Below are 27148 nucleotides of genomic sequence, written 5' to 3' on the forward strand. Positions count from 1 at the left end.
AACATTTTTTAACAGTAAAAAGTACTTTTCATATGATTTGAGGGGTTATTTTAAACATGTTCGTGGTAGTATCCTGACTGAAGGTTTTGATTTCAAGTTTCGGCTTTGAGCAAACAACACTACACAAAATGAATAAATAAATACACAAAATTCAAGAGAAAAAATAAGAAATTGATTTATATTACTGCTGCTGATCAAAATATGTGTCATTTTTTATCAATATCGCTACATTTACACTTTAACAAATGAACAACACTTCTTCTTTAAGTAGATTTTTTCATGTGATACTTTTACTTGAGTAAAACACTACCACTGCCAGCTACTAAAGCCACACATAAACAATACATTATTCAGCCAAAATCATTTACTTAAATCATATGAATCCACTCCCTGATCTAGATGTTTTCTTTGAATGACACTACAGTAAATTACTACCTTTGCTGCTAATGCTCTGTTTCACTGAAGTGCATTTCAACTCCTCGAGCATTACGTCAAAGTACTCCATAAACGAAATAATACTCAACCATAGTAGTAAAATCCAACTGTCCACAACAACAGCATATTAAAGATAATGAATGATTGGACTGGAGGAAAGTTGGACGTACCTGCTGCGGCTGCCGGAGCGGAGTACACCTGGGCAGGTAACAGCACACCTGAGATTAACACCTGAGGCCCCGGGCGCAGTATGTCAGACAGAAGAGAGGGAGGGAGAGGGTGGACACGAGGGAGGGGAAAGAGAGGGGAGAAAACAGGAGGAGAAGGAGAGAGGGGACAGAGAGGGGGACAAGGAGACATGGGGGAGGGGGGGGGCATGGAGAAGGAGGGAGGGGAAAGAGGAGGGAGAAGGTGGGCAGAAGGGAGGAGAGAGGGAGGGAAAGAGGGATAAGGAAGGAGGGGAGAGAGAGGGAGAGGGGGGCAGGGAGAAGGAGGGAGGAGGTACAGAGAGCAACTGGGGAAAGGGTAAAGAGGTAAGGAGAGAGAGGAAGGGAGAGGGAGGGAAAGAGGAAGAAATGGGGAGAGAGGGGGGCATGGAGGAGGAGGGAGGGGAAAGAAGGCAAAGGAGAGGGTGGGCAGGGGGAGGGAGAGGGAGGGAGGGGAAAGACAAGGTGAGAGAGAGGGGAGAAGGAGAGAGAGGGAGGAGAGGGGGCATGGAGAAGAAGAGGAGAAAGAGGAAGAAGGGGTAGGTAAGACAGAGGGGAGAAAAAGAAGGAGAAGGATGGAGGGGAGAGAGAGAGAGAGGGGAGACAGAGGGTGGGGAAGGGAGCAAAGAAAAAGAGAGCAGGAAAAGAGAGGAAAATTGGAAGGAGGGGGGAGGGTAGGAGAGAGGGGATAAAAAGGGGGACAGAAGGGAGGACAGAGAGAGGAGAGAAAAGAGGGAGAAGGAGACAGGGGAGAAAAGGGGGCAGGAGAGAGGGAGGGCGTAGAGAGAGCAAGAGGAAAAGGGGAGAGAGGGGAGGAGAGATGAAGGGAGAAAGGGAGAGCGAGGGAGGGGGAAAACAGCGGGAGGTAGAGGTAGAAGGAAGGAAGGAAGGAAGAAGAAAGAGGGGAAGAGAAAGAGGGAAAGGGAGAAGGAGAGAGGGGAGAGAGAAATAGAGGGAGGGAGAGAGAAGAAAGGGGAGAGAACAACTGGAAAATCCTACAGTGACAGTGTTAGAACTTAAACTTCATCTTTAAGTTCAATTCAATAATTTAAAATGTATGAACAGCTGTACAAATAAAAGTAGCAGTAATAGTGAAGTACAAGTAGTGATAAGAGTATTACAGTATCAATAAATAACTGTGTAAGTATATCTATAACTATATGGCGACACTAACTACGACTACTACCACACCCACAAGGGACTTTTTAAATTTAAAAATATATTCTAAATAGAACAATGAACAACTCAGAAATTTGAAAATCTTACTACTTTTATTATTACACTTATGGGTGCCTCATTAATTACCTCAACAAAGGATGAACAAAGACTTAATGAAGGTAGTTATTAGTTACCTTATCATATGTTTTATCTTAAATTATTCTAAACTTGACATAATGACAGAGGCAGACTAGTAGTAATTCTGTAGTGAATCACTAGATGTCTCTGTTCTGAATGAGCCAGTGTTAGCTATGAGTTATACCCTGTTTCATAGATGATGTGTAAAGTGCCTGTGAAGCGTATACGTAGTGCTTGTTTTGTTGCGCATATGGCCTCCCTGTGGGGTATTGTTAACCCATTGTGAGCGTTAGAGTGACTCAAAACTGCTGAGTCTGGAGTTTGGGAGACAAAAAGCCTCAGGTGTATATAAACCCCGGGGTCAGAGAGAAGGCACACAGCAGCTCAGCGCAGTCCAAGTCTCCAGCAGCTCTCCAACAGCTCGACTACCAGCTAACAGCACCAAGATGTCCGCCACCGACATGAACATGATGAGCAGGGTGAGGTCTAGAATTCTACACATCAACATATCTACTATAGACCTCCACTATTCAGTACCAGTGTGACTGGGGATGGTCCAATTTGCATGATTATAGTCAATATTCCAATATGATTGTATAATCCATAGCAAGGCTAACAGATGTAAGTTAAGTTATAGTAAAAATTACAAATTAACTAAAAAAATTTACAAAATGTGCTCATCTGATTGTGTAAACATACAGCTATATTTTTTAGCCTAATTGTTTTTCTATTTCCATTTTTATTCATTATTTTGTTTTGTTCTGTTAAAAATGACAAATCTGACGCACCGAGGACAAACTGAATCCCAGTTTGAGACATAGGCACATAGAGACTGGAGAAGCTTACAAAAAATATCTATGCCCAATGTGGGAACATTTCTGGGAAACCCTGTCTGATCCCATGACTGGAACAAATGTATTGATTCCATGTGTTTTACCCTCCCTCCTGGAATCATAAAACAGCAGCTTGAAATATAATAATTATATGGCAGATATACTGCTTATAGTTTTGTACTGTGAAATAGATTCACACTAAACCCATGTTTTGTGTTTGTCGCAGATTGTCTTCTACGAGGACAGGAACTTCATGGGCCGGTCCTGGGAGTGCAGTGGGGACTTTGCTGACATGTCCTCCTACCTGAGCAGGTGTCACTCCTGCAGAGTGGAGAGGGGCTGCTTCATGGTCTATGACCGCACCAACTTCATGGGAAACCAGTACTTCATGAGGAGGGGCGAGTACGCCGACTACATGAGCATGATGGGCATGAACGACTGCATCCGCTCCTGCCGCATGATCCCCATGGTGAGCAGCCAGTCACAGAACAGCTCTAAATCACATGACTGAGACAGAGAAGGGAACATACAACACATTTTAAAGAGTTAGTGTTTAGTGTTTAGTGTTAGAGTTTAGTGTTTAGTGCATTTACTTCAGAACATATTTGTTCCCTCTTATATGAAACTCAGTGTAACCCTGCTCCTGCCTGTGTGTCCTGCAGCACCGTGGCTCTTACCGCATGCGTATCTATGAGCGTGAGAACTTCGGTGGGCAGATGTACGAGCTGATGGATGACTGTGACAACATCATGGACCGTTACCGCATGAACAGCTGCATGTCCTGCAACGTGATGGATGGCCACTGGCTCATGTATGAGCAGCCCCACTACAGAGGCCGTATGATGTACATGAGGCCCGGAGAGTACCGCAACTTCATGAACATGGGCTTCAGCGGAGGCATGAGGTTCATGAGCATGAGGCGCATCATGGACTCCTACTACTAGACACACTCATAATAATAAAGGCAGTTCTAAATGAACTTCACTCTCTGTCTGTTTTGTTCTGCACATGCTTAAGGAGGATGGTTTCATGGCTCCTGAGGTTAAACAAACATTACAATACATCTGAAATTTCTCAATTTAGCAATCCCAATTTAGCTTTGATTGTAACAAATACTTGGTTAAACGTTTGTTGATTATGTTGGTTTGCTACCTTGGGATTATATTACTGTGTGTGGAGTTTGCATGTTCTCAGGAGCCTGTGTCTGGATGGGTAACCTCCAGGTTTTCCAAACAACCTAAGACATGCACAATAGGTAAAAGACTATGAACCTAGATCAAGATCTGGAGCTAGGTCCAGAGATCTGGAGATGCACTGTGGTCTCTCTCTGCTGGTGACATAGGGTAGCAGTTAACAGTTTGGTTCAGTGAACAAGGTTAAAAACACAGACAAAGGTAGGTACACATGTCCACACTTTAAAAAAAAAATAATTACAAAGTGCTCGAGCCAAAAAACAAAAAACAAAACAGTATGCAGTATGGAGGTCAGGCAGCAGTGTCTTCTCCTGCAGCAGAGCCTGCGTGATGGGGCCTTATATCTGGACTGACTCTATAAAGTAAACCCAAGAACCACAAACTATTTATAGCCCCACTATATACATAAAACCCCTAAAGCCATGCACCACGTAAACTTTAAAACCCATAAACCAATAAACACCTAACCCACAACCCCTGTACATTTTCTTGGCTTGGTTCAGCCCAGAGGTAACATTCCATGTCCCCAGAGCCAGTCTCCATGTCCAGAGAACAGGTCGTCGAGGCCCCGCCTTAGACTGCTGCCCAAATCTAGTAGTAGCAGTAGTTCAGTGGGTAGTGTTCATCCACTGATCCAAAGATTGGCAGTTGAAATCCCGTGCTCAACATAAAAGCCATTGGTAGAGAGTCCAGATCCACTGATCCTCAGGTTGACTCCAGCTCCCACAGATGAATTCTGTCATCGTGTCCTTGGGCAAGACACTTAACCCACCTTGCTCCCAGTATCTGTATAGTCTGGTGTATGAATGTGTGTGAATGGGTGTGTGGTTCTTAGATGTAAAGCTCTTTGAGTGCCCTGAAGGTGGAAAAGCGCTGTATAAAAATTTGACCATTTACTATTTTTACAGTTTTTTTGCCATATGTTTACAAGTGCTGTGTGCTATCAAAAGTGCTACAGTGAGATCAAACATTTTCTGTAAGACTCCACAAGGTTTTCACACACTGTTGCTGGTAGTGTGGCCCATTCCTCCATGCAGATCTCTAGGGCAGTGATGTTTTGGGGATGTCACTGGACAACACAAACTTTCCACTTCCTCTTCCTTTCTATGAGGTTGAGATCTGGAGACTGGGACTAGGTCACTGCTTCAAATGCTTCTTACGAAGCCAGTCCTTCGTTGTCCGAGCGGTGTGTTTGGGATCATTGTCTTGCTGAAAGACCCAGCCACGGTTCATCTTCAATGCCCTTGTTGATGGACGGAGGTTTTCGCTCAAAACCTCATGATACATGGCCCCATTCATTCTTTCCTTTACACGGATCAGTTGTCCTGGTCCCTTTGCAGAAAAACATCCCCAAAGTATGATGTTTCCACTCCTATGCTTCACAGTAGGTATGGTGTTCTTTGGATGCAACTCAGCATTCTTTCTCCTCCAAATTCAGCATTCTTTCTCCTCCAAACGCGACAAGTTGAGTTTTTGCCAAAAAGTTCTATTTTGGTTTCATCTGACCATATGACATTCTCCCAATCCTCTTTTGGATCATCCAAATGCTCTCTAACAAACTTCAGACGGGCCTGGACATGTACTGGCTCAAGCAGGGGACACGTCTGGCACTGCAGGATTTGAGTCCCTGGTGGAGTAGTGTGTTACTGATGGTCGCCTTTGTCACTTTGGTCCCACCTCTCTGCAGGTCATTCACTAGGTCCCCAGTGTGGTTCTGGAATTTTTGCTTACTGTTCTTGTGATCATTTTGACCCCACAGGGTAAGATCTTGTGTGGAGCCCCAGATCAAGGGAGATTATCAGGTCTTGTATGTCTTCCATTTTCCAATAATTGCTCCCACAGTTGATTTCTTCACACCAAGCTGCTTACCTATTGCAGATTAAGTCTTCTCAGCCTGGTGCAGGTTTACAGTTTTGTTTCTGTTGTCCTTTGACAGCTCTTTGGTCTTGGGCCTAGTGGAGTTTGGAGTCTCACTGTTTGAGGTTGTAGACAGGTGTCTTTTAGACTGATAATGGGTCATTAATACAGGCAACAAGTGGAGGACAGAGGAGCCACTTAAAGAAGTTACAGGTCTGTGAGAGACAGAAATCTTGCTTGTTTGTAGGTGAACAAATACTTATTTTACCAGGGAATTTACCAATTAATTCCTTAAAAATCCTACATTTTGATTTCCTGGATTCTTTCCCCTCATTCTGTCTCTCATAGTTGAAGTGAACCTATGATGAGATTACAAGTGTCTGTGCTGAGTGGTCTTATGGAGACAATGACAAAAAAAAAACAAAAAACAACACATTTACTGCCATTGATATCAAAATATAAAACTTTGAATTCTACATTATATAGCTTTTAGATTAATTAAAATTAATAACAAACCTTTTTACATTTTTTATTTAAGTAAGAAGTGAGACTTGTTGATTGAACAAAGTAGGTATATTGCTTCCAAACATATTTCAAAAGAAAAGCTTTCAGAGATGCTGTGGTCTACAACAGAAGCAATAAGAAATTCAGACCCTGCATCACAACATCCCTCCCCATTCCTTTGATTGATCTAAAGGAAATCAAGAGAATTCCTCTGTATGTAATCCAATGAGGAAGTTACTCTGGACATGGACATGATGGATTAAGAGTAATTCATGACATGTTTATGTGTCAATAATAAAACTGCTGTTTCTATTCACAATCATGACACACGTGGCATTCCAACCTGAAAAACACAAGACTCACCTCGTTCTTCAGATGACAAGAAGCCTCTGTCCTGACAGTCAAAGCAAGACTGTTCCTTCATCCATTCAACTCCTGACTCCAACTTTCCTACAGAGGAAACATACTATTGTATGTTTCATTGTTAATGTTTGTTAAATAAAATATCTGCTTTTAGTCCCAGTGTCTTTAATTGGTCCTACAAACATTGTCAACACTGAACTCCATCCTGAGATTGTGTGAACATGAGAACAGGCTTCTGTACAAGAAGCCATGATGTGACTCTGGAGAGATTCAATGCTTTTCTGTTTAATGCAGCTCTATGTTCACACAGACATGTGCCCACTCCTGTTGGTCGGTGTACACAGATGCTGGTATCAAGGTGAGTTAAGATTCTTGCTCAAGGATTTGCAACAAAAGATTATGGGTAAGAGCAGGAATTGGACTACTAACCAATGGTTATATATTTTGGAACATTTCAGAATGGGAAATAATTAACAGACAGACAAAATGACAGTTGGGGAAAAGAAACAATTTATTACATCTTAAAACTTTTCACACAAAGTAACAGATTGGCCCAATTCTAATGACCATTCCAATGATATTGTGACTGATATTTTGCAGCTATTGCCATCAACAGTCCCTGGAGGTGTGAAGCTAACTGTATGCACTACTCTGTCTGAAGCTCTAGACAAACTTTAATTTAAGCTTTGTTTTAACACAATCTGACCATAAAGAACTGACTTAGCTGGAACTACAACAGATGAGCTGATTTGTGCTGTTAAACAAGTCCCTCTCAAATAACATTACAGTCACAAGCTAGCCAGCATTAGCCAACAATTTTTCAGTTAGTCACTCTCACCTTTTTGTTGAAAATCAAACACATAATCAGGACCATGAACGCTCAGATTGATCACAGGCTCCTGAAAATGTGCTGTTTAAATCCATGTGGTGTTTTTTCCTTGAGTTTTGGGACCATCTTCGAACTTTTTTGGGTGTGTTTGTTGCATATCCATGCATTATATCACCATACTAATTTCTGGACTTTCCACCACAGACATACATGTAGAACTCCCCAACGTAACATCACTGCAAAGTATCAATTGTCTTATGAAAGTATTTTCTTGTGATTTTCGATTGGCAGGACCTTCCTGTGTGAAGTTTGCATGTTCTATCTGTGTATGTCTACATAGACTCCCTCAACTACTGACTGGCCTACAAACGGGAATCTGAATATAGAGACTTTCAATGATAGAAAAGTTCAGCTAATAAAAGGAAAAAATTATAACGAATGACTAATAAATAAATTGGTCTAAAATGTTCAAATACAAAACAAAAAGTGTTTTAGAGATACATTCTGCTGGTGTTTTCACTCGGGCTTTATGAGGTGGAGGTGATGAGATTAGATTGAAATGAGATTCTTTGAACTATCTTGTTTTGTCCTGAAATCTATTGGTATTAATATTACTATTGGTAAAACAAAAATGCAGTTTGTGGAATATAAACAAAAATGATAATCACATACAAGCATCTGCTGAAAACAAGAAATGGTGATTAACTAACCTCTGCTACTACTAATAATATTGCTACTACTACTACTACTACTACTACTACTACTACTACTACTACTACTACTAATAATAATAATAATAATAATAATAATAATAATAATAATATTGCTACTAGAGTTATTGAAGTAGGACTGTGCAATTTATTGAAATGTAATTGAATCGTGATTAAATCTGTGTTTTACTTGACAGGTCTACAGGGCGAAGAATTCTGTAAAAGTATGTTATTTAGAGCAGAGTTCAGAGTGTGTGTGTGTGTGTGTGTGTGTGTGTGGGTGGGTGAGTGAGTGTAGGGGTGGGTGTGTGTATGTATGTGTGTGTATGCTCATGTGTATGTGTGTGTGTGAATGCACATGTGTGGGTGTGTATGCGTGGGTGTTTGTGTGTGTGTGTTAAATGCAGTGGAATGCATACATTTTGTTGTTGTTGAACCATGAACCACATATTTAAGTTTTTAAAAAAGGAAAAAGTAAGGCAAATCAAAAATCTGCTGAGTGAGCGTTTTGATTTTATATTTTTTCCCCAAATTGTACTGAATACATTTTTACCACATAAACTACAACCATGACAAACTATCCCTACCATGAGCTTGTTGAATACTCAACAATAATGAATACTCTTTAAAAATGTTTCCATAAAGATGCTCCAGTTATTTAAGGACATAGTTGAAAATAACAATTATTCCTGTTTGTTGTGTTAAAATCCTAAAGAGCACGGCTGTAATAGTTATTATATAAAAGCAACTGTAGATTTGTTTGAGTGTGGTTTTATTTTTTGATAACTTATTTTTTGTACTTAATTGGAGCAAAACTCACAATTAAAATTCACTTTTTAACACAGTGCTACCTTTCCTGCTGTCCATGGGTTTCAGAATGATGAAACTAGCGTTGTCATATCGTTTTATAATATTAAACAAAATATTATAACTTTGCATGTATAAATCTTTACATATATTGTTTAAATGAATGTCTTTTTTTCAAGTTGTCGTAATAGTGTTAAAAGCATAAATCAAAGTATATTTCTGGAGTTGTCATGGGTTTAAGATGAGTACTACACTGCGCCCACTGCTGCCATTGTTTTCCATTGTACCACATTGTTCAAGTACCCTCTGCATTGTGGGCTCAGTGTTTTTGTTTTTTCTTTTGTGTGTGTGACAAAGTGAGGCCTGAAGGAGCTACGCAGCTGCCAGTCTTTGTGTGTGTTTTTAAAAGAGAAAATGCCGATTATGACGTCCGAGCACAAAAAAGGCACTGATTCTGCAGTTCTGGACAATGAGGCTGGGGCTGCTCAGGTGGTATAAAGAGCAGCCATGAGGACAGGTAAAGCACAGTTGTCCCACGGATCAACAGCTCCACAGGCAAAGCTACAGGAGAGCAGTGACCCAACGAAACCAACAACGTCAACATGACCACCAGCGGCATGAACATGGGCGGCAGGGTGAGTCTGCCAGAGCTGTGGTTCCCAAATGTGTCTAGTATAGAAGTATAGAGTTCTGCAGTAGTCATTAGGAGTGTGTGAGAACTTTGTACTTCACACTTGTTGTAGGTGTTATGAGAGCACCTATAACAGTTAACACTGTTTTGTGTTTGTCGCAGATTGTCTTCTACGAGGACAGGAACTTCATGGGCCGGTCCTGGGAGTGCAGTGGGGACTTTGCTGACATGTCCTCCTACCTGAGCAGGTGTCACTCCTGCAGAGTGGAGAGGGGCTGCTTCATGGTCTATGACCGCACCAACTTCATGGGAAACCAGTACTTCATGAGGAGGGGCGAGTACGCCGACTACATGAGCATGATGGGCATGAACGACTGCATCCGCTCCTGCCGCATGATCCCCATGGTGAGCAGCCAGTCACAGAACAGCTCTAAATCACATGACTGAGACAGAGAAGGGAACATACAACACATTTTAAAGAGTTAGTGTTTAGTGTTTAGTGTTAGAGTTTAGTGTTTAGTGCATTTACTACTACTCATTGTAACCCTGCTCCTGCCTGTGTGTCTTGCAGCACCGTGGCTCTTACCGCATGCGTATCTATGAGCGTGAGAACTTCGGTGGGCAGATGTACGAGCTGATGGATGACTGTGACAACATCATGGACCGTTACCGCATGAACAGCTGCATGTCCTGCAACGTGATGGATGGCCACTGGCTCATGTATGAGCACCCGCACTACAGAGGCCGTATGATGTACATGAGGCCCGGAGAGTACCGCAACTTCATGAACATGGGCTTCAGCGGAGGCATGAGGTTCATGAGCATGAGGCGCATCATGGACTCCTACTACTAGACACACTCATAATAATAAAGGCAGTTTAATCTGAGTATAAATCATCAGTCTCTTCTTTATAACACTACATGGTGTGGTGCTGGGTTGTGTTCAACAATCAGTTATAGTGAACAGATTTTAAAGTGGTTGTTTTGTTTTTCTAAAGTTACAGTTTACTGAGTTTAACTGGAGACTTAGAAAACACCAGTTAGATCATAAAAAACTTGACTTTGACATAACTTTATACCATAGATCTATAATAAGAACTTATTTTCCTATTATTATTATTACTATATATTATTGCTTTATACTCACCCGTTTCCAGTTCCACTGCACACTGACCTTAAGTGGACTATGACTTCCTGCTTCATTTGCCTCACCTAACATAACAAAAGGACTAGTAACTAACTATTAGTAGCCTATGTATTAACTAGGTGAGTAATTAACTGATACATAATTTTACCGATAACAAAATGTTGTTAGAGGAAGGGATTTTATGGTTATTGATTTTCAAAACTTTTAAGACTCAAAAATTTGCATCGTGGGTGAAGAAAAACAAAAAAACCAAAAAAAACAAAACAAAAACAATGATGGTGTGGTCAAATCGTTTCTAAAGGCTTGTGATACGCTTAAAAAAACAATAGAAAGTGAGAAAATAAAAGGTCATAGAGGCAGCAGATTTACTGGTTATTATGTTATACATTATTTTTCTCCTATAAGGGCAATAGCTTAAGTCATGTGACTTTCTCACATTGTGCCCCATCACAAATAAGCTACCTCAGATTTTTTTCACAAGTCCACAATAAATAGATTGTTTTATACGCATTTTTAAAATAACAAATCTAGAAGGTGCTAGAGAGCAATTTTGTTAGATAAGGGCATTGATTTGCTGAGCATTGCATTCAGCTCATGAATGTGAAAATTCACCATGACCAAAGTCATATTCAAAATGTAATTGATAATTTTTTATTGCACATGGCTTTAGTGCCTTTTGGCCAAATTTGAAGTGTTTGCAATGAAAATTGTGGAGTATGATGGTGTGCACTTTTGTCATTTTGGTGTAGAGTCAATATGGCCGAATTCCTGTACAGTTTAAATTATAATATAATCATCAATAAATTAGAACTATCCTTTGAAGGGAGTTGTAAAGATACCTTATCATAAATTCAATAACCATGTTATTATGATGAGGCTATTATTATACTACTATTTGCCATTTGAACAATGAGAAGGGATTCAGTAATTCAGTTTCATTTATTTACAAATAAGGTCTGTGTGCAACTGTACAAAATACTGTTGAACAATGTGAACATGTGAAAACAAATTCAACACGTTCTAACAACTCCATGTAAGACTTTCAGTTTTGGTTTTCTTTTTTTTAAACACACTTTAACACAGCACAAAATCCAGTGTGTCTATGGAGGCTCCCCATAATTAAAATTTCACCCCCATAGTTATTAGTCTAAAAACAAGTTGAACAATAGATGCTTGTTTAACATTCACAAAAACACATAAAAGTAACTATTAAACTGTTAAAAAGAAATAACCATTTAAAGATTAAATAGAAGCTACATCTCATTTTTGTTTCAGCATTTTTTAATGTAAATTAATAGCAAATATTAAGCAAAAATATTATTCAAGCGTTTTATCACATTATGACTTTGATTCCTTTATTCAAAATATCCAGCCTGAGGTGACCCGAGCTTTCAGGAGGCCCCAAACTGAATTTGAACAGTAGACAAACAAATAAGGGAAGTCAAGATTTTTGAACTTCTAGACAAGTTTCTGGATTTTAATGTGTTCCAGCTGGCGACAGTGGGCTACATTTACATTATGTCGGGTCCTTGCACCAGTGTAAACACATAGATGCCCTCACCTCTGCCTGACTCAAAAACAAATGCAGCAGCAGCAGCAGATATTTTGCTACATAAACCAAAGCAATCGTTTTAGAGGGATATTTAGGCTGCTGTTAACACACAAGCCCATGTTTCCAATGTTCACTGTTTTTAATAACATACTGAAATGTAAAGTGGTGTTTTTACAAAAGTTAAGTTCAATATTCTTAATTTCTTTAGTAAAGCACAGATCTTTTTGTACTCACACGTGTTTGCTTCCACAGATAAGATAGTGGCTGATCGAATGCTACCCACAGCCAAATACCAGATGGAGGACCTGGTGGAAATGCAGAGAGTCTAATGCACCAGCTCTGTGTCCCCTGCCCTAGGATCTCAGGAAGGAGCATTGGGGCACCCCTCTGTCCCTGCACAACAGCCCCAACATCCCCTGCCCCTATTCACCGGGTCTTTGCCCACTGGTGATATGTTCGATATGTCCCTGATGAAGTCTTTAGTGCTCCAGCTACCACTGCCCCTAGTGGCCCCCTCCCCTCAGTGTAAACTTGCATATGTTATACATCGAGAGCACCAGACATTTGGTTTGAAGCCCCTCCCAATAATTAGGATGACCCATGTACTGGGCCAGGGCGTTTGTGTGAGGATACACACATATGAAGTGGAGGTTACAGAACCTCCATCACCTTAGGGAGTGCCGGGTTGCCCAAGTACGAAGTGTGGCTCACGAGGGCTGTTCAATGCTGCTTGCGGCTTTAATTGATTTTGTGATTTTCCGGACTCCAGATGCATTTTTAATTAAATTAAATATAATTCTCATTTTTAGCCTCAACATTCCTGTGACTTGAACGCCTCAATAGAACAGTGTGACAGTGAGAGATTGACTGTCTATGTTCAGTTTGAGGCCTGGTTTTGTGTTGTCCGTTGGTGTTACTCATGTATTTTTATTGAAGAGAAAATAACTTTCACTGAACTCCGATGTAAAAAGAGAGTTACAAATCCTTTTAGAGAAGTAATCAAATCAAGTTATTCTCAAAGATAAACAATACTACGGTAAGAAAACCATTTGGCTCCATCTTTATGTGCTGCCTCAACGCAGCACTTTTCCCAAGCGTGTGCTCTTTTCCTCGTGCGTTCTATTGCTCTTAAAGTGACAGTAACATATTTACATAAAACTTAATTTAGAATAATTCTAAGATATTTTAACATCAACATTAATGCAATAAATGTAGCATATTTATATAAATCAAACATTAAATCTCTCAATATGAAATTATTCAACATTTATAACATAACATCAACCCTGTAAATTTGCTGCATTATTGTATATGAATTAAACTTTGCTCCCACAGTGTATTTAATTTAGTATGAGTATTTTGAAGATAGATAATATGTTATAGAGATTTTATGACTTCTCTCTCCAGACACTTACCACACTACTCGATAAAATCCCCAGAAGACATTCACAAACCTGATGTTTTAACACTTTCTTTTGTGAATAATAAAATGGACAACAGTTTAGAAAAAAAAGTGTTTAATAAGCTTTGCATCAAATACATGTAGTAAAAAAGTTATTTCGGGTTAATAACCAACATTCTTTTAGAATTAGTATCCAAGTGTAGTGGTGTGTGAAGTTAACAAATACACAAATATTTGGCATAGACAAAATAAAACTGCATATGACTCAGATTAGGGCTGCAGTAGAAGATTATACCGATTCAGCAATATAAGATAAAGGAACTGGACTCAAAACTAGGACTAAACAGAAACTAAACCTTTACTTGACCAGGAGGAGTAAATTAGGACTTGAACAGGACCTAACCAAATCTACAAATCAGGACTAAACTGGGCTCAAACAGAACCAAACCAAGACAAATGTGAATGCACCCCAAGACTAAATGAAATGTGCTCAAGACTAGTCCAACTGTAAACCAAGACTAAGCAGAGACTAAACAAAAACTTCACTAGGTCTTTATTTCCAATCAAAATAGGACTAAAACTTCATAAAATATGTGCTGGTGGCATAGATTGGTGGCCATGTTTCAGTCAGTCAGCCCCAGGGTAGGTATGACTACAGAAGCAACCCATTGTGATTTAGGAGTGAATGAATAATGCAATGTAAAGAGCACTGAGTCTCTGACTATTGGTTAATGTCACACTGTTACTCAAGTAGAAGTAAAAGTATGTTGTCAGTTTAATAAAGTACAGTTTCTTGTGATACTGAAATGCAAATCACAAATTGCGCTGCACCGCTGTATCAAATGTGCAGCCCTAGTTTAGTGTTCTCATTAGTAAAGATAGTTTTAGAGTATAAATGTTAAACTAATAAAATGCGTTCGTGTTAAGTAGTTTCTTTTTCAGATCATTCAGCAATCTCTTCCGTCATAGGCGTCGCTTCTTCTTGGTTCATCTGCAGAGTGCAGCTGGTTTCTTCACAAGATTCCTGAAAATAAATAAAAGACACTTTAAATGACTCCACAATTAAGCATAATTTATAATCCTCAGTTAAAGGCCTGATTTTTCTCTTCATGAATGTGAGCAACATTTGTCTTGCCCCAGTACAAATATATTATATAAGGTGCTCTTGAGGTCAAAATAAATCTGCTATGTGCTGTCTGTATCTAATTATGAAGTGCGTGTTAACATGCTTGTTGTTGTTAGCTTTTTTGTGACGGAAAAACTCCGCTCTGGTCTCTGGGAGTTGTAAAAAATGCTTATAAACTCATCGCTGTGAATAATTAGGATGCTTTGGAATGCATAAGTTAAGTGAGGAATAAATCTGGACCACTGCAAACTCTTTAAAATGAACTAGTTCTGTTTTTTGTTTTTTTTACATTTTAAAGACCATAAAAAATCTGGTAAAGTGGCTTTCACTTCAGGTCCTTTTTCTCGGCATTCACAAAAATGTGATTACACTGTATATAAACATACCTGAGGAGAGTTGTTGGGCATATACTCATGGTACTTCCCATTGATTCTGGCTCTGAGGGCGTCTCTGTCGGCAGAATCTCCTAAAGCCTGAAAATATAAAAACAATTTAAAACACAACAAATGATGTGGGTTTACTTAAAGTCTAGGTCTAAAATGCATTGGTTTGACCTCATTTACAGGTCAGGTTTTCTGTTGGTTTAATTCTTCATATGAACATGTTGAGCTGGTAGGATTTTTCTGCTACTCCATCCCTGGATTAATGGGACATTTTACGTTTTTGTATTCTCCAAACAAAAGGAATATTTAAGAGAACTTTAGCAAACCTAAAGCTTAATTCTTAACTTCAATGGACTCAAATAGAAAATGCAATGTGCTGTTAATTATTCAACTATAATAATTTATAATCATAAAATATATTTTATTTCTGCTTTAATTTTGAGAGTTTTCATTCAAACCCACAGCTCCACAGCAAACTATAGTAGATCTTTTGTATCGAATTACTTCTTCCAATAATTGTTATGGGAATTTGTGTGTTTGAATAGATGGTTACTGACCAAAATTAACTTGTACAGGATGTTTAGTTATAAATTCTTATTTATTATTATTTTGTCATTTTTGTCATAGATGTTTTAATGCCACTGCAGATTAGGCGAGTGGCCGTGCACCCCCCAATAATTGTATCTGTAGTTTTACTATATTCCTGAAACCAAAATGCTGAACAGACAACAATAAACCCCCACACCTAATGAAACGATAAAAAAAACAACAAGATTAAGTAGTTAGGGGTCATATGTTCTTTACCCCTGTTATTCTACTGTCTATATATGCCCCAAACTGGGACGATGGTGTTTTTTTCACTAAGCTCTTTGCTACTTTGCCCAGCCAAGACAATTACAATATTATAATAGGAGGTGACTTTAACTGTGTTCTCGACCCCAACCTTGACAGATCCTCCAATAAGCCACAATCACTGTGCAAGCCTGCCAAAGTTAATAATTTCAAAAAACGTGCTGGTTTATCTGATATTTGGAGGTTCCACAACCCTAAAAACAAAGCTTTCTCCTTTTTCTCCAATGTCCACCACACCTACACTCGTATAGATTATTTTTTAATTGAGAATAAATTACTGGAAAAGATCCACTCATGCACTTATCATAGTGTAACTGTGTCGGCCCATTCCGCTCTGTCCTTTATTCTGGAGTTACCGGACTGCCCCAGGCCAAGGCGTAACTGGAGATTCAACACACTTCTTCTGTCAGATGAGGACTTTACTAAAGTTTTAACCACCGAAGTTAAGTCCTTTCTTGATACTAATAAATCCCCGGAAATAAGTCAGTCACTCCTGTGAGAGACCCTAAAGGCATATCTTAGAGGGCAGATAATAGCCTACTGCTCAAGAACAAATAAAGCAAGAAGTTCCAAACTCACTGATATAACACGTATGACTGCAAATATAGATGAGCAACACTCAACCTGGAGGGAGTTCTGCCACAGGTCATCTCGTTAGATCAAACTGGATTTATTAAAGGAAGAGATTCCACTTCTAATGTTAGAAGACTTCTTGACATAGTGCACACTCCGCCTGGTCAAAATACTGAAATTGTCCTATCTCTGGACGCAAAGAAAGCCTTTGACCGGATAGAGTGGGAATTTCTGTTGAAGAAATTTGGCTTTGGAGACTGTTTCATTTCCTGGATAAAACTACTCTATTCCAAACCAGTTGCGTCAGTCATAACTAATGGACAGCAATCTCGATATTTTCCTCTCAGTAGAGGCACACGACAGGAATGCCCACTGTCCCCACTTCTATTTGCATTAGTAATTGAACCGTTAGCTATTGCCCTCAGACAAGCTGTTAATTTTCAAGGCATAGAACGAGGTGGTGTACTCCATAAATTGTCTCTTTATGCAGACGATTTGTTGCTTTATGTGTCTGATCCGCAGTCCTCAATCCCTTTCATCATTGACTTGCTGGACCAGTTTGGGAGACTCTCAGGTTATAAAATTAATTTTGATAAAAGTTTATTATTTTTCCTAAAACAAGAAGATGCAGTGCCCTCCCTAGATGTACGGCAGTTTAAAATAGCTAAAATCTCTTTTAAATACCTTGGAGTGGAGGTAACGTGCACCTTACCATCACTTTTTACTAAAAACTTTACTGTCCTATTAGAAAAATGCAAACAAGATTTAGAACAATGGAAGGAACTCCCCTTGTCAGTGGCAGTAAGGGTCACTATAATTAAAATGGTAATACTGCCAAAATTCATATATCCTCTTTCAAAATATCCACGTGTTTATTAGGAAATCATTCTTTAAATCATTTGATAAACGTTTAACCTCCTTCATTTGGAAAGGTGGATCACACAGAATTAAAAAAGCTGCTCTTCAAAGGCAAAAGAAAAGGGCTGGGCTTGCACTTCCCAATTTGCTCTACTATTATTGGGCATGTAACATACAAAAAATTCTTCACTGGGTCCATCTTGACAACACCAATCAACCTGAATCTTGGGTGTCCCTTGAATATGCCACCAGCCATATCCATTTAGGCTCACTTGTAAGTGCTTCTGCCTCTTCCATTGTACTATCAAACTCAACTGTCAGTCAAACCATCAAAATATGGACACAGTTTAGAAACCATTTTGGTTTAAAAAATACATCTATTTATGCTCCTGTCTGGAGAAATCATAATTTCCCTCCTGCCTCTTTAGATGCTACTTATCGAACTTGGCACATGAACGGTATCAAATCTATATGTAATTTATTCTCTGATGGCCAATTCCTTTCCTTCTCTGATCTGAATCAGGCATTTCAGCTATCAAAATCAGATTTCTTCAGATATCTACAAGTTAAGAACTTTGTACAAAAGAACTTTCCCTCTTTCCCCATTCTGCCAAATGATACTTTATTAGACAGCATTCTCTCACTTTCCCCAGCTAAAAAGAAGTCCATTTCCACTTTGTGCAACTTAATTAGTAACATTTGTCCATCCCCACTTGAGGAAATTAAAAGGCGGGGGGAGACTGACTTGGGCCTAACATTGAGTGATGAGATGTAGGGGGCCTCACTTAAACGTATACATGGATCCTCGATCTGTACGCGGCATGGTCTTATACAGTTAAAAGTGGTTTTAAGAGCTCACCTTACCAATGCAAGATTGGCGGACACGTACCCTAACACAGATCCCTCCTGCCCTCGCTGTAGAGGGCAGCCAGCAGATCACATAAATATGTTCTGGTCCTGTCCTAAACTTGCCCCCTTCTGGTCTGACATTTTTGAAGCATACGCAAAGAACGCAAGGCCGTTTGCCCTAACCCTTTAAGTGCTATATTTGGGATTACCCCCACTGATTGGTCTCTATCAAGCAACGCAAGGGATGTGATGTCCTTTACTGCACTCCTTGCAAGAAGAGTCATCCTACTTAATTGGAAACAACAATCCCCACCTACTTTCGCTAGATGGATAAGAGATGTTATGTATTTTTTTTAATTGGAAAAAATTAGATACACGTTAAAGAGAACGATACAGCAATTTTTAGAGACCTGGACTCCTTTTTTTAAATTATTCTGAGGGACTACTAACATCTCTCAATGAAGATGAAGGGAACACTGACTGATTTTATCTGTACATTAGTTTTTTTGTTTTTTTTGTGTGTGTGTTTTGTTCTTTGTTTATTATTATTATTTTAATTCTGTATTAGTGCTATTTTTTATATTTTTATTGCGTATTTAATTTAGTTATACATTTACTTTCAGTACTGTATCTTCCATCCTTTCTTTGTTGTTTATTTCTATTCTTCTATAATGCAATGATGATAATGTTTTAAATCTCCTGCTAGGGGTATGTCTTGCTGGTCAGATGTACCTGAATATTGTATTGTGCATATAGACAATAAATGTAATTAAAAAAAACAAAAACAAAAACAAGATTAAGTTAACCTTTGACCCATGTGTTACCTGCACAGACAGAGCCAGCAGAACGTCCCTACAGGACACTGGGTCTTCAGGGCTCAAGTCGAGGTTGGACAGTGTGGGGACCCTCAGAGGCTTCTTCAGTTTGTCACAAAAGTCTGGAAGCTGGCTGTAGAAACAAACATTGACACATATAAAATAAAAGGCACATTATGGATTAGGGCTGTGCCAATTCATGTAATTTTATTTGAGGTTTACACACAGTCCTCTGTCAGTACAATCATGCCGTTTGGAGCAGAGTTCACTTTAACAGTTAGAATTTGAGTTTTTGTGTTAAAAAACAATGAATTATTTTTGTAATAAGAAATAATGCCCGGCCCTACAAGGGATAGAGAGATAAAGAGAGCAGTAAAGAGACACATAAATAAGCAAAAGAGAGAGAGTGGAGAGAGAAACACAGACAAAAAGAGAGATGGGGATTATGGGAGGGACAGACAAATAAATAAGCAGAGAGAGAGAGGGGGGAGAGAAATAGAGAGCATGAGAAACACAGATAGAAAGAGAGATAGGCATTAATGGAGAGACAAATAAATAGGCAAAAAGGAAGTGAGACAGCGGGAGAGACAGAGAGAAATAGAAAGCGAGAGTGAGAAACACAGACAGAAAGAGAGATGGGGATTAACGGAGAGAGAGACAAATAAATAGGCGGACAGAAAGAGAGAAACAGTCAGAAAGAGATGGGGATCAGGGGAGAGACAGACAGATAAGTAGGCAGAGAGAGAGAGAGGGAGATAAATAGATAAAGTGGGTCAGGGTTAGTGAGAAACAGATAGAAAGACATTTTAAATGTGTTTTTAGCTCTTAGAGAGGAAAAGATTCTTGGCCTTGACAGTCATATACCTTTGCCACTCATTAGTAAAGTTCCAGAGGTTGTGATGTTATACTTGAGTACAGTCTCTCACCTGCGCTGAATGAAGTGCGCTGAATCAGGGACAAACTTCTTCCAGGTTTTGAAGAATCTGTTCAGGTTGGGAGCGCTCAGAGGGTCATAGTGCATCCTCCCAAAAATGTTCAACATATCCACCAGGAGAACAAGCAACATCAGCAGCACCACGTAACAGCTTAGGCACAAGAACGACACGTAGAAAACCACAGCCAGAGATGCATTTCCACAATTGGCCGTAATATTTTCTTGTGGTATGTCCACTGGCTCGCAGTCTGGGGGGGTCAGTAGACTCGGCTTTATGAGACCATCCCAACCAGCCCACGTAGTCGCCATGAACATACAAATAAGGCCATTCCCAAATGTCTCAAAGTTATACACATCTGACATATAATTTGTCTTCTTGAGGTGGGCAAAATGGAACGTGCCGAAGCTAGCGTAAGTGAACATTAGGACGAAGAGTACCAGGGCAAGGTTGAAGAGTGCACGTAGAGACTTGGTCCAAGCAGAGAAGAGGAAACGGACACGTAGAGCCGCAGGGAAGCGATGGATGATCCGAGAGATGCGAGCCAAACGGAGCAGGTGTAAAGAACCGCCGAAGAAGTACTTTAAAAGGATATCGGCAAGGAACATATCTGACAAAAAGAAAAAGAAAGAGAGGAAAAGACAATCATGACAGGTTAGAATACTAATTCACTAAAGCATATAGTTATATTTAAGATTTTACTAAACATTTTTAATAGTTTTGTCTATTTTTTTTATGCCGACCAGGGCCAGCCTAGTCTAATCTTGTCTAGTCAAATTTTTTGTCTAATCATAGCAAGGGTTTTGATTGGACTAAAAAAATAGATGACAAGATCAAATCAATGTTTAATCGGTCAGTAATGTGATGTGATGTAAAACTATGATTAAAGTAAGTAAATAAGTAATAATTTGAAAACCATGGAAACCTGTCGTATGCACTTTAACTGAATTTCATTTCAAGTCAAAATAAAATTACAATTTGTTATTATACAAATGCCAAAGCTAAGGCCTCCAACTTAAAGGTGCACTATGTAACTTTTCTGAATGAGGAGCTGCCACCTGCTTCGCTATCTTTGGGAATTTATTGGTTTGCCTGAAATGTTCCACAGTATGGCATTAAACTTATCTATCTGCATGGAAACAAGCAGGTGATGCCAACCAGGCCAACTTACAGGCCAAATCTGCAGATTTGATAGTTTTGGAGTTAAAACACCTGTAACTGAATAATGCAAAATAGGTACGCTTAATGCCATATAGTGGAGCATTTCAGGCAAAGCAATTACATGTACATTGAGAAAAGCAGGAGGAGTACCTTCAACCAGAAAAGTTACAAAGTTCACTACTTTAATAGTTAATTGTTGCAGCCCTAATGTACAATACTGAATCTCAAACCACTCACCAATTATTGAATAAATGACCACCACAAAGTCGATGACATTGAGGCTATCACTGAAGTAGCTCCGTCTGAAAGCACAGATCTTCAGGAATGATTCGATGGTGAAAATGAGGGTGAGGGTGAAAGTGATCCAGAAGATGATACGTTCCTCCTCCTCTGTAATGTCGTATCTCTCCACCATCATCAGCACAACGCCCACAAAAATAAACACCTGCATCACCCATTCAAAACCCTCTCGAGAGACCAGGTCGAACAGGCGCCCACGCAGACGGCCCTGGGGCAGAGAGAAGACACATGGTTAGGGAAGGACTGATATGGCTGTTTATCTGTGCCTCACAGCAAGAAGGTTCCAGATTTGACTCACAGACCACCTGGATCTTTCTGTGCAGTGTTTGCATGTTTCTTCCTGTGGCCCTCTGGTTTCCTCCATCAACCAAAAACATGCACCAAAAACAAAAAAAAACCCACACCAGCTAAGGTAGTCCTGACCAAGACTAGAAATCGACATCTGGAGATAGGTCCCCAGGTGCTGCAGCCTAATGCTCCTGACAAGTTATCTCTGTTGCATTGAAAGATGGGTCAAATGCAGAGGATAAAGTCAATAAAGAGTACCTTATCCTAACCTTAAGCACTCTGCCACAGACACAGGGAGGACATACACACTCCACTCAGAAATATCAGGAGTCTAACCCACAACCTCCTCACTGAGAGGAGCAGACAGGATGACTCCTCTCTTGAATAAAAGTTCTTTGATTGCATGATCTCACCTGAGGACGTGGGCAAGGGGCCAAAGGTCTCTTTGGGCAAAAACTGATATTGTTGAAATTCTTCTGCTGCTCCTCAGTCAAAAACAAGTGAGATCCTCCAACGTATAGAAACAATAAAAACATAAATGAACTGAGCAGGTTTTTTGAACAATCAAGACATTAAAATTATTATATAATTATATTGTAGTTCTGGTCACATTTTTTGGTTTAATTGCCATATAGTAATTCTTTTTGCATATCACCCTCCCCTACCCTTTTGTTTAGACTCGACAAAAAATCCTGAAATGCATGTCAGTCTAGTATTCAGTCTCTCAACTGTTAATTCCCAGTAAATCTGTAAAATATGCCCTTTAAGGTGTAACTGGATTTTAAAAGTGCACTACCTCCTTGTGTCCATGGAGACCTTATTGCTTTGCCTGGAATGTTACAGTTGTTACATGACACAGTTGAGAAGTGACTTTTCAAGGTATTTAAAACACCCATAAAGAAAATAAATAAAACACCCATAAAGAAATAAATGCCAGATAGATATGTCCAATACTGTGGAATATTTCAGTCAAAGCAATAACTTCTCCATGGAAACAAGTAGCTGCTAGACCCCCCCTCAGAAAAGAAGCTTTAGTGCAGCTTTAACGTCACACATTTGAAATTTGAGATTTTCGTAATTGTTCAGTACTTATAAAAAACATCATATATAATCATGGGCATTATAAGTGAGTGATACTTATCTTGTGTGTTTGGGAGCTGTATGCATCTAACAGCATTTTGATGATGTAGATGCAGCAGAAGAAACAGCCAAACAGGAAGAAGGCCAGAAACAGGAAGTAAGAGGAGATATTAGCCTCATAATCGGGCTGACTTTCAACCTGCAACACAGAAAAAACACATTTAGACATGGTTTAGTCCTGGTTTGCTTCTGATTTGGTTCTAGGTAAGATTTTGGGTCAGTCCTGGTTTTGGCTTGATTTAGTTCTAGATCAGTCCTGTTTTGGGTCTGGTTAAATGCTAGATTACTCCTGTTTTGGGGGCTGCCTTAATTTTGGTTTGGTTCGCGATAAGTCCTTGTTTAGTCCTGGTTTGGATCTGATTTAGTCCTGGCTTGAATCCTGTTTATTACTTTACTTTGAATGGTTTGGATCCGATTTGGTTCAAGTCCTGGTTTATTCCAAGTTTCGTTCTAGATAAATCTTTGTTTTGTCCTGGTTAAGATCTAGATTGGTCAGAGTTTCGTCCTAGTTTGGGTGTGGTTTATTTCTGGGAGAGGTGTCATTTAGTTCTGGTTTGTTTCTAGATAAGTCTTAGTTTAGTCCTGGTTTGGATCTGGTTTAGTTCTGGTATAGGTGTGGTTTAGTCCTCGTTTAGGTCTGGTTCATTTCTGGTTTGGGTCTAGTTCAGTTCCAGATTAGTCTCGGTTGTCCTGGTTTAGAATTAGGGCTGTTTTAATTTGTTAGTCTTTCAATTTATGCTTGTAGACTTGCATTCTACTTGTTAAATTTGAAGTAAAAATAAATGAAATACAGTTCTGAGACTTTGATGATACTCACATATGTAGAATCTACTGCATTATAAAGAATCTCCAGCCAGCCTTTAAGTGTGCCCTGAAAAACAAAATGAAAAATAACGACACAAATTATAGAAACACACCATTCTATAGTTAGACTTCATTACTTAGTCTCACTTAGAAGCTCAATTATATAATGAAAACAATCTTGAAGTGTGACTTAACACCTAAACTCTGCCCCAAACCCACATTTCAAATAGAGCTGCTAAACTGGGCGGTACCTGGAGGACTAAAGGAGCGAGAGCGGAAGAGGGGCGGGGTCTGGAGGTATAAGGAACAGTGTGATTGGTCGAACCTTCCTGAAGCTTGGTACTTGTAATCAGAAACATCCAGCTGTTATCAGGGCAGAGGCTTGTGAGGCCACTGGAGCCAGGACAGTCCCATTTTTATACATTTTTCACCACAAAGCTGTAAATGAACTAGTTTGGACTAAATTAAAAAAAGGACTAGGGACAGAAGACTGTGCTATCCAATCTCCATATACACAGTTTAGCAGCAAGAGGTTTGATATAGAGTTTAGATCCACTTTAAGCTAATTTAAATTAAAGATGCAATATGTAACTTGTAATGTGACTTACTTGTCTCCATGGAAATGTTTTGTTGTTTGCCTGGAATGTTTCAAAGTATGGCATTAAACTTATCCATCTTGGTGTGGTTTTTATTGTTAAAATTGCATTTTTTTAGGGGAACAGGTTTGGTAAACCACAGATCTGACCTGTTTAATATCATACTGTGAAACATTTCAGGCAAAGAAATGTCCATGGTGAAAAATAGACACTCAGATGCTCCACTAGAAACATTTGATTGTGTAATATCGCTTCACTTTTAGCTCCATGAAAACCACAATGCTGCCCTGTCATTAGTGTGAACCACTGGTTAACTGAGCAATCGCAACAGCAGGAGCCAGTCCACGTGGATTCTCAGGAATTTGTGAACTTGCGAGAATTCATCCTGCTGGTCAGGTCAGCATTTCATCGCAAGCAGTGAATTTAGTTTAATTTGTTAGTTTTTTTGTTAGTTTTTATTAAAGACTATGTGACATTTTTTAACCCGACATGTATGACCCAGAGTCACAATTTTAGGAATAATTGCAAGGAAAAATTTTCTGATCCCTCAAGCCTCCATGGGTTTCTGTACTTACCACAGAGAACAGTGAGAGCGTGGCTTGTGGGGTATTGTCAAAGTTCCATGGTTCCTTCTTCCAGCGGACCTCTGTGTAGTTGTTCTCAATCAGCACAAAACATTCTGTCTTGTTTGGCACCACATCAGCGGGGAAAATGTTGCATGTTTCATTGAAGCAGCCCTCAAATTTTCCTGCAAAAAACTGAACGAAAACGATGGAGAAGAATTGCCAGACTGTGGCGGTGACCAAGAGCGCGTCCAGGAGAGAGGGCAGCATCCTCAGCAGGGCCGACACGCTCACCTGAAGGTTTAAATATGAGTCAAATACTGCAGTAAGTGAGATATTTTTATTTGTTTATTCAGAAAATTTGATTTCATAAAGCAGGTGACTTAATAGAGGAGTTATGATCTAGAAAAAAGTGAATGAGAATCAAGGATTCCACTGTGAATAATCTGTAGTTCTTTTATTGTGAATAATCGTAAAATTTCTCAGTTTTTCAGTTTTTGTTTTTTTCTCAGAACTATTGTAACACAAAAATGTGATATTGTAACATTCCTAAAGTCTTCTTATTAGTCAGTGAGTGAAGTGAACTGTATGCAGAATTTGAACGTGGGGAGAAGATGCAAACTTCCTAGAGAAAGCCTGCACCTGGCCAGTGAATTGAACCTGGAAACTTCATGCTGTGAGGCGAGAGTTCTACCTGTGCCGTCCATATTTTATTATACATTATATTTTGTCATCTCTGATCCCATGAATAAATAAAACAGTGTTTAGTTCCTCACCCGAGTGCCTTTGATGTGAGCGAGGATCCTCAGAGGTCTCAGAGCTTTTAGACTGATCAGAACAGAGCCCAAGGCAGAGGTTTGAGCCACCACCGACAACACACAGGCCTAAAGACAGAGAAATACTTTCACCTCACTGGGAGACAAGAACATTTTTTTTCAACTGTTTCAAATGTTTAGTCAAAATGTCAGACAAAAAAGGACCGAACCAGGACTAAACAATATCCAACCAATGAGACAATATAAATTGCAATGTATTGTTACAGAAAATATCACAAGGATAATACCAGTATGCAATCTTCATAATGTATAATAACAACAACAACAACAATAATAATAATAATAATAATGATAATCACAAGAATAATCATAATACTATCTATCATTTAATTTGTATTAAACGAAGTTGATATCGCTGCCTGCAAATCTATAGATTTTATATGATGATTAAATGTTTCTAAACCAGGTTTAAGCCCAGACATGGGATGTGTCCTAAATACAGTTTAGTCCATCCTGATGTAAACTTTATTTGGTCCATTTTTAGTCCCAGTTTGATGTGGTGATTGTGCAAGTGTGAAAGTTGCTTTAAAGTAACTTACAAGTGTTACAATGAGGTCCAGCCAGCACCATCCGTCCGTGAAGTATTTCTTGAAACCTAATCCAAGCCATTTGAACAGAACCTCCAGAACGAACAGGTAAGTGATCACCTGGTCCAGATATCCCAGGAAGACCATCAGGGTGGAGCGAGTCGGCAGGTACATGTCCTCCCACACCTGTCAGCAACAAAAACAGCAACAAGGAGGACAAGTGGATAAAATAATACTTAAAAATACCATTACTAACAGATACATAGTACTGCAGTAGCAATAAGGAATAATTCTGGAACACTGCAAACCACTTAAAATGAACAAAGTCTTTTCAGAAATTTAAATATCTGGTACTGGTATTTTGATATTTTAAAATGGACAAAAAATATATATGTAATTAGTATAAAAACATCATAATTATTAAAACAGGCCAGTATATAAAAAAACATGGTCCATGCAGACTTAAAAATGAAATTAAAAGGTTCTACAGTAAACAATAATAAAAAGACATGTTAAAGGTGCTCTATGTTTTTTAGTGGAGGGTTCGTAACCTGCTTGTCCCATGAGGATGATATTGCTTTGCCTGGAATATCCCACGCATTAAACTTATCTGTGTTGCATTTGTTTAATTACACTAAGGCTGTGGTCGACTTAAGAAATTCTTGGTTGACTAAAAACATGTCCAGCTGATCGTTTAGTTGACTAAAAAGGGGGTGTGGCAAAAGCTCTTAAACTAGTGACTTATCTCTGTGTAAATGACCCAAACTGCTCTAACAAGAC

The 27148-nt window shown here is 39.2% G+C and overlaps 3 protein-coding genes across 3 annotated transcripts in view; 2 read left to right on the top strand and 1 right to left on the bottom strand.

Moving 5' to 3' along the window:
- The first annotated feature begins 2325 nt into the window (after positions 1–2325).
- Positions 2326–3749, top strand: LOC117372006 (gamma-crystallin M2-like). The gene is made up of 3 exons (XM_033967713.2): positions 2326–2416; positions 2997–3239; positions 3433–3749. The coding sequence occupies exons 1-3, from the start codon at positions 2384–2386 to the stop codon at positions 3712–3714; spliced, it is 558 nt and encodes a 185-aa protein (XP_033823604.1). The 5' UTR covers positions 2326–2383; the 3' UTR covers positions 3715–3749.
- Positions 3750–9571: 5822 nt separating this feature from the next.
- On the top strand, positions 9572–10558 carry LOC117372005 (gamma-crystallin M2-like). The gene is made up of 3 exons (XM_033967712.2): positions 9572–9668; positions 9827–10069; positions 10236–10558. The coding sequence occupies exons 1-3, from the start codon at positions 9636–9638 to the stop codon at positions 10515–10517; spliced, it is 558 nt and encodes a 185-aa protein (XP_033823603.1). The 5' UTR covers positions 9572–9635; the 3' UTR covers positions 10518–10558.
- A 3308-nt stretch (positions 10559–13866) lies between these two features.
- LOC117372482 (sodium channel protein type 4 subunit alpha B-like) overlaps positions 13867–27148 on the bottom strand; it is a 45880-nt gene continuing 32598 nt past the window's right edge. Inside the window, exons 21-31 of the mRNA XM_055222741.1 lie at positions 26381–26554; positions 25782–25889; positions 25018–25299; positions 23860–23913; positions 23044–23181; positions 22316–22417; positions 21552–21822; positions 20148–20763; positions 19231–19354; positions 15278–15364; positions 13867–14789 (exon numbers count right to left, since the gene is read on the bottom strand). Coding sequence (XP_055078716.1) covers positions 14709–14789; positions 15278–15364; positions 19231–19354; positions 20148–20763; positions 21552–21822; positions 22316–22417; positions 23044–23181; positions 23860–23913; positions 25018–25299; positions 25782–25889; positions 26381–26554 — 2037 coding nt within the window. The 3' untranslated portion in view covers positions 13867–14708. The remainder of the gene's footprint in view (positions 14790–15277; positions 15365–19230; positions 19355–20147; positions 20764–21551; positions 21823–22315; positions 22418–23043; positions 23182–23859; positions 23914–25017; positions 25300–25781; positions 25890–26380; positions 26555–27148) is intronic.

The sequence above is a fragment of the Periophthalmus magnuspinnatus genome, chromosome 6 (assembly GCF_009829125.3).
Source record: "Periophthalmus magnuspinnatus isolate fPerMag1 chromosome 6, fPerMag1.2.pri, whole genome shotgun sequence".
NCBI classification, from domain to species: domain Eukaryota; kingdom Metazoa; phylum Chordata; class Actinopteri; order Gobiiformes; family Gobiidae; genus Periophthalmus; species Periophthalmus magnuspinnatus.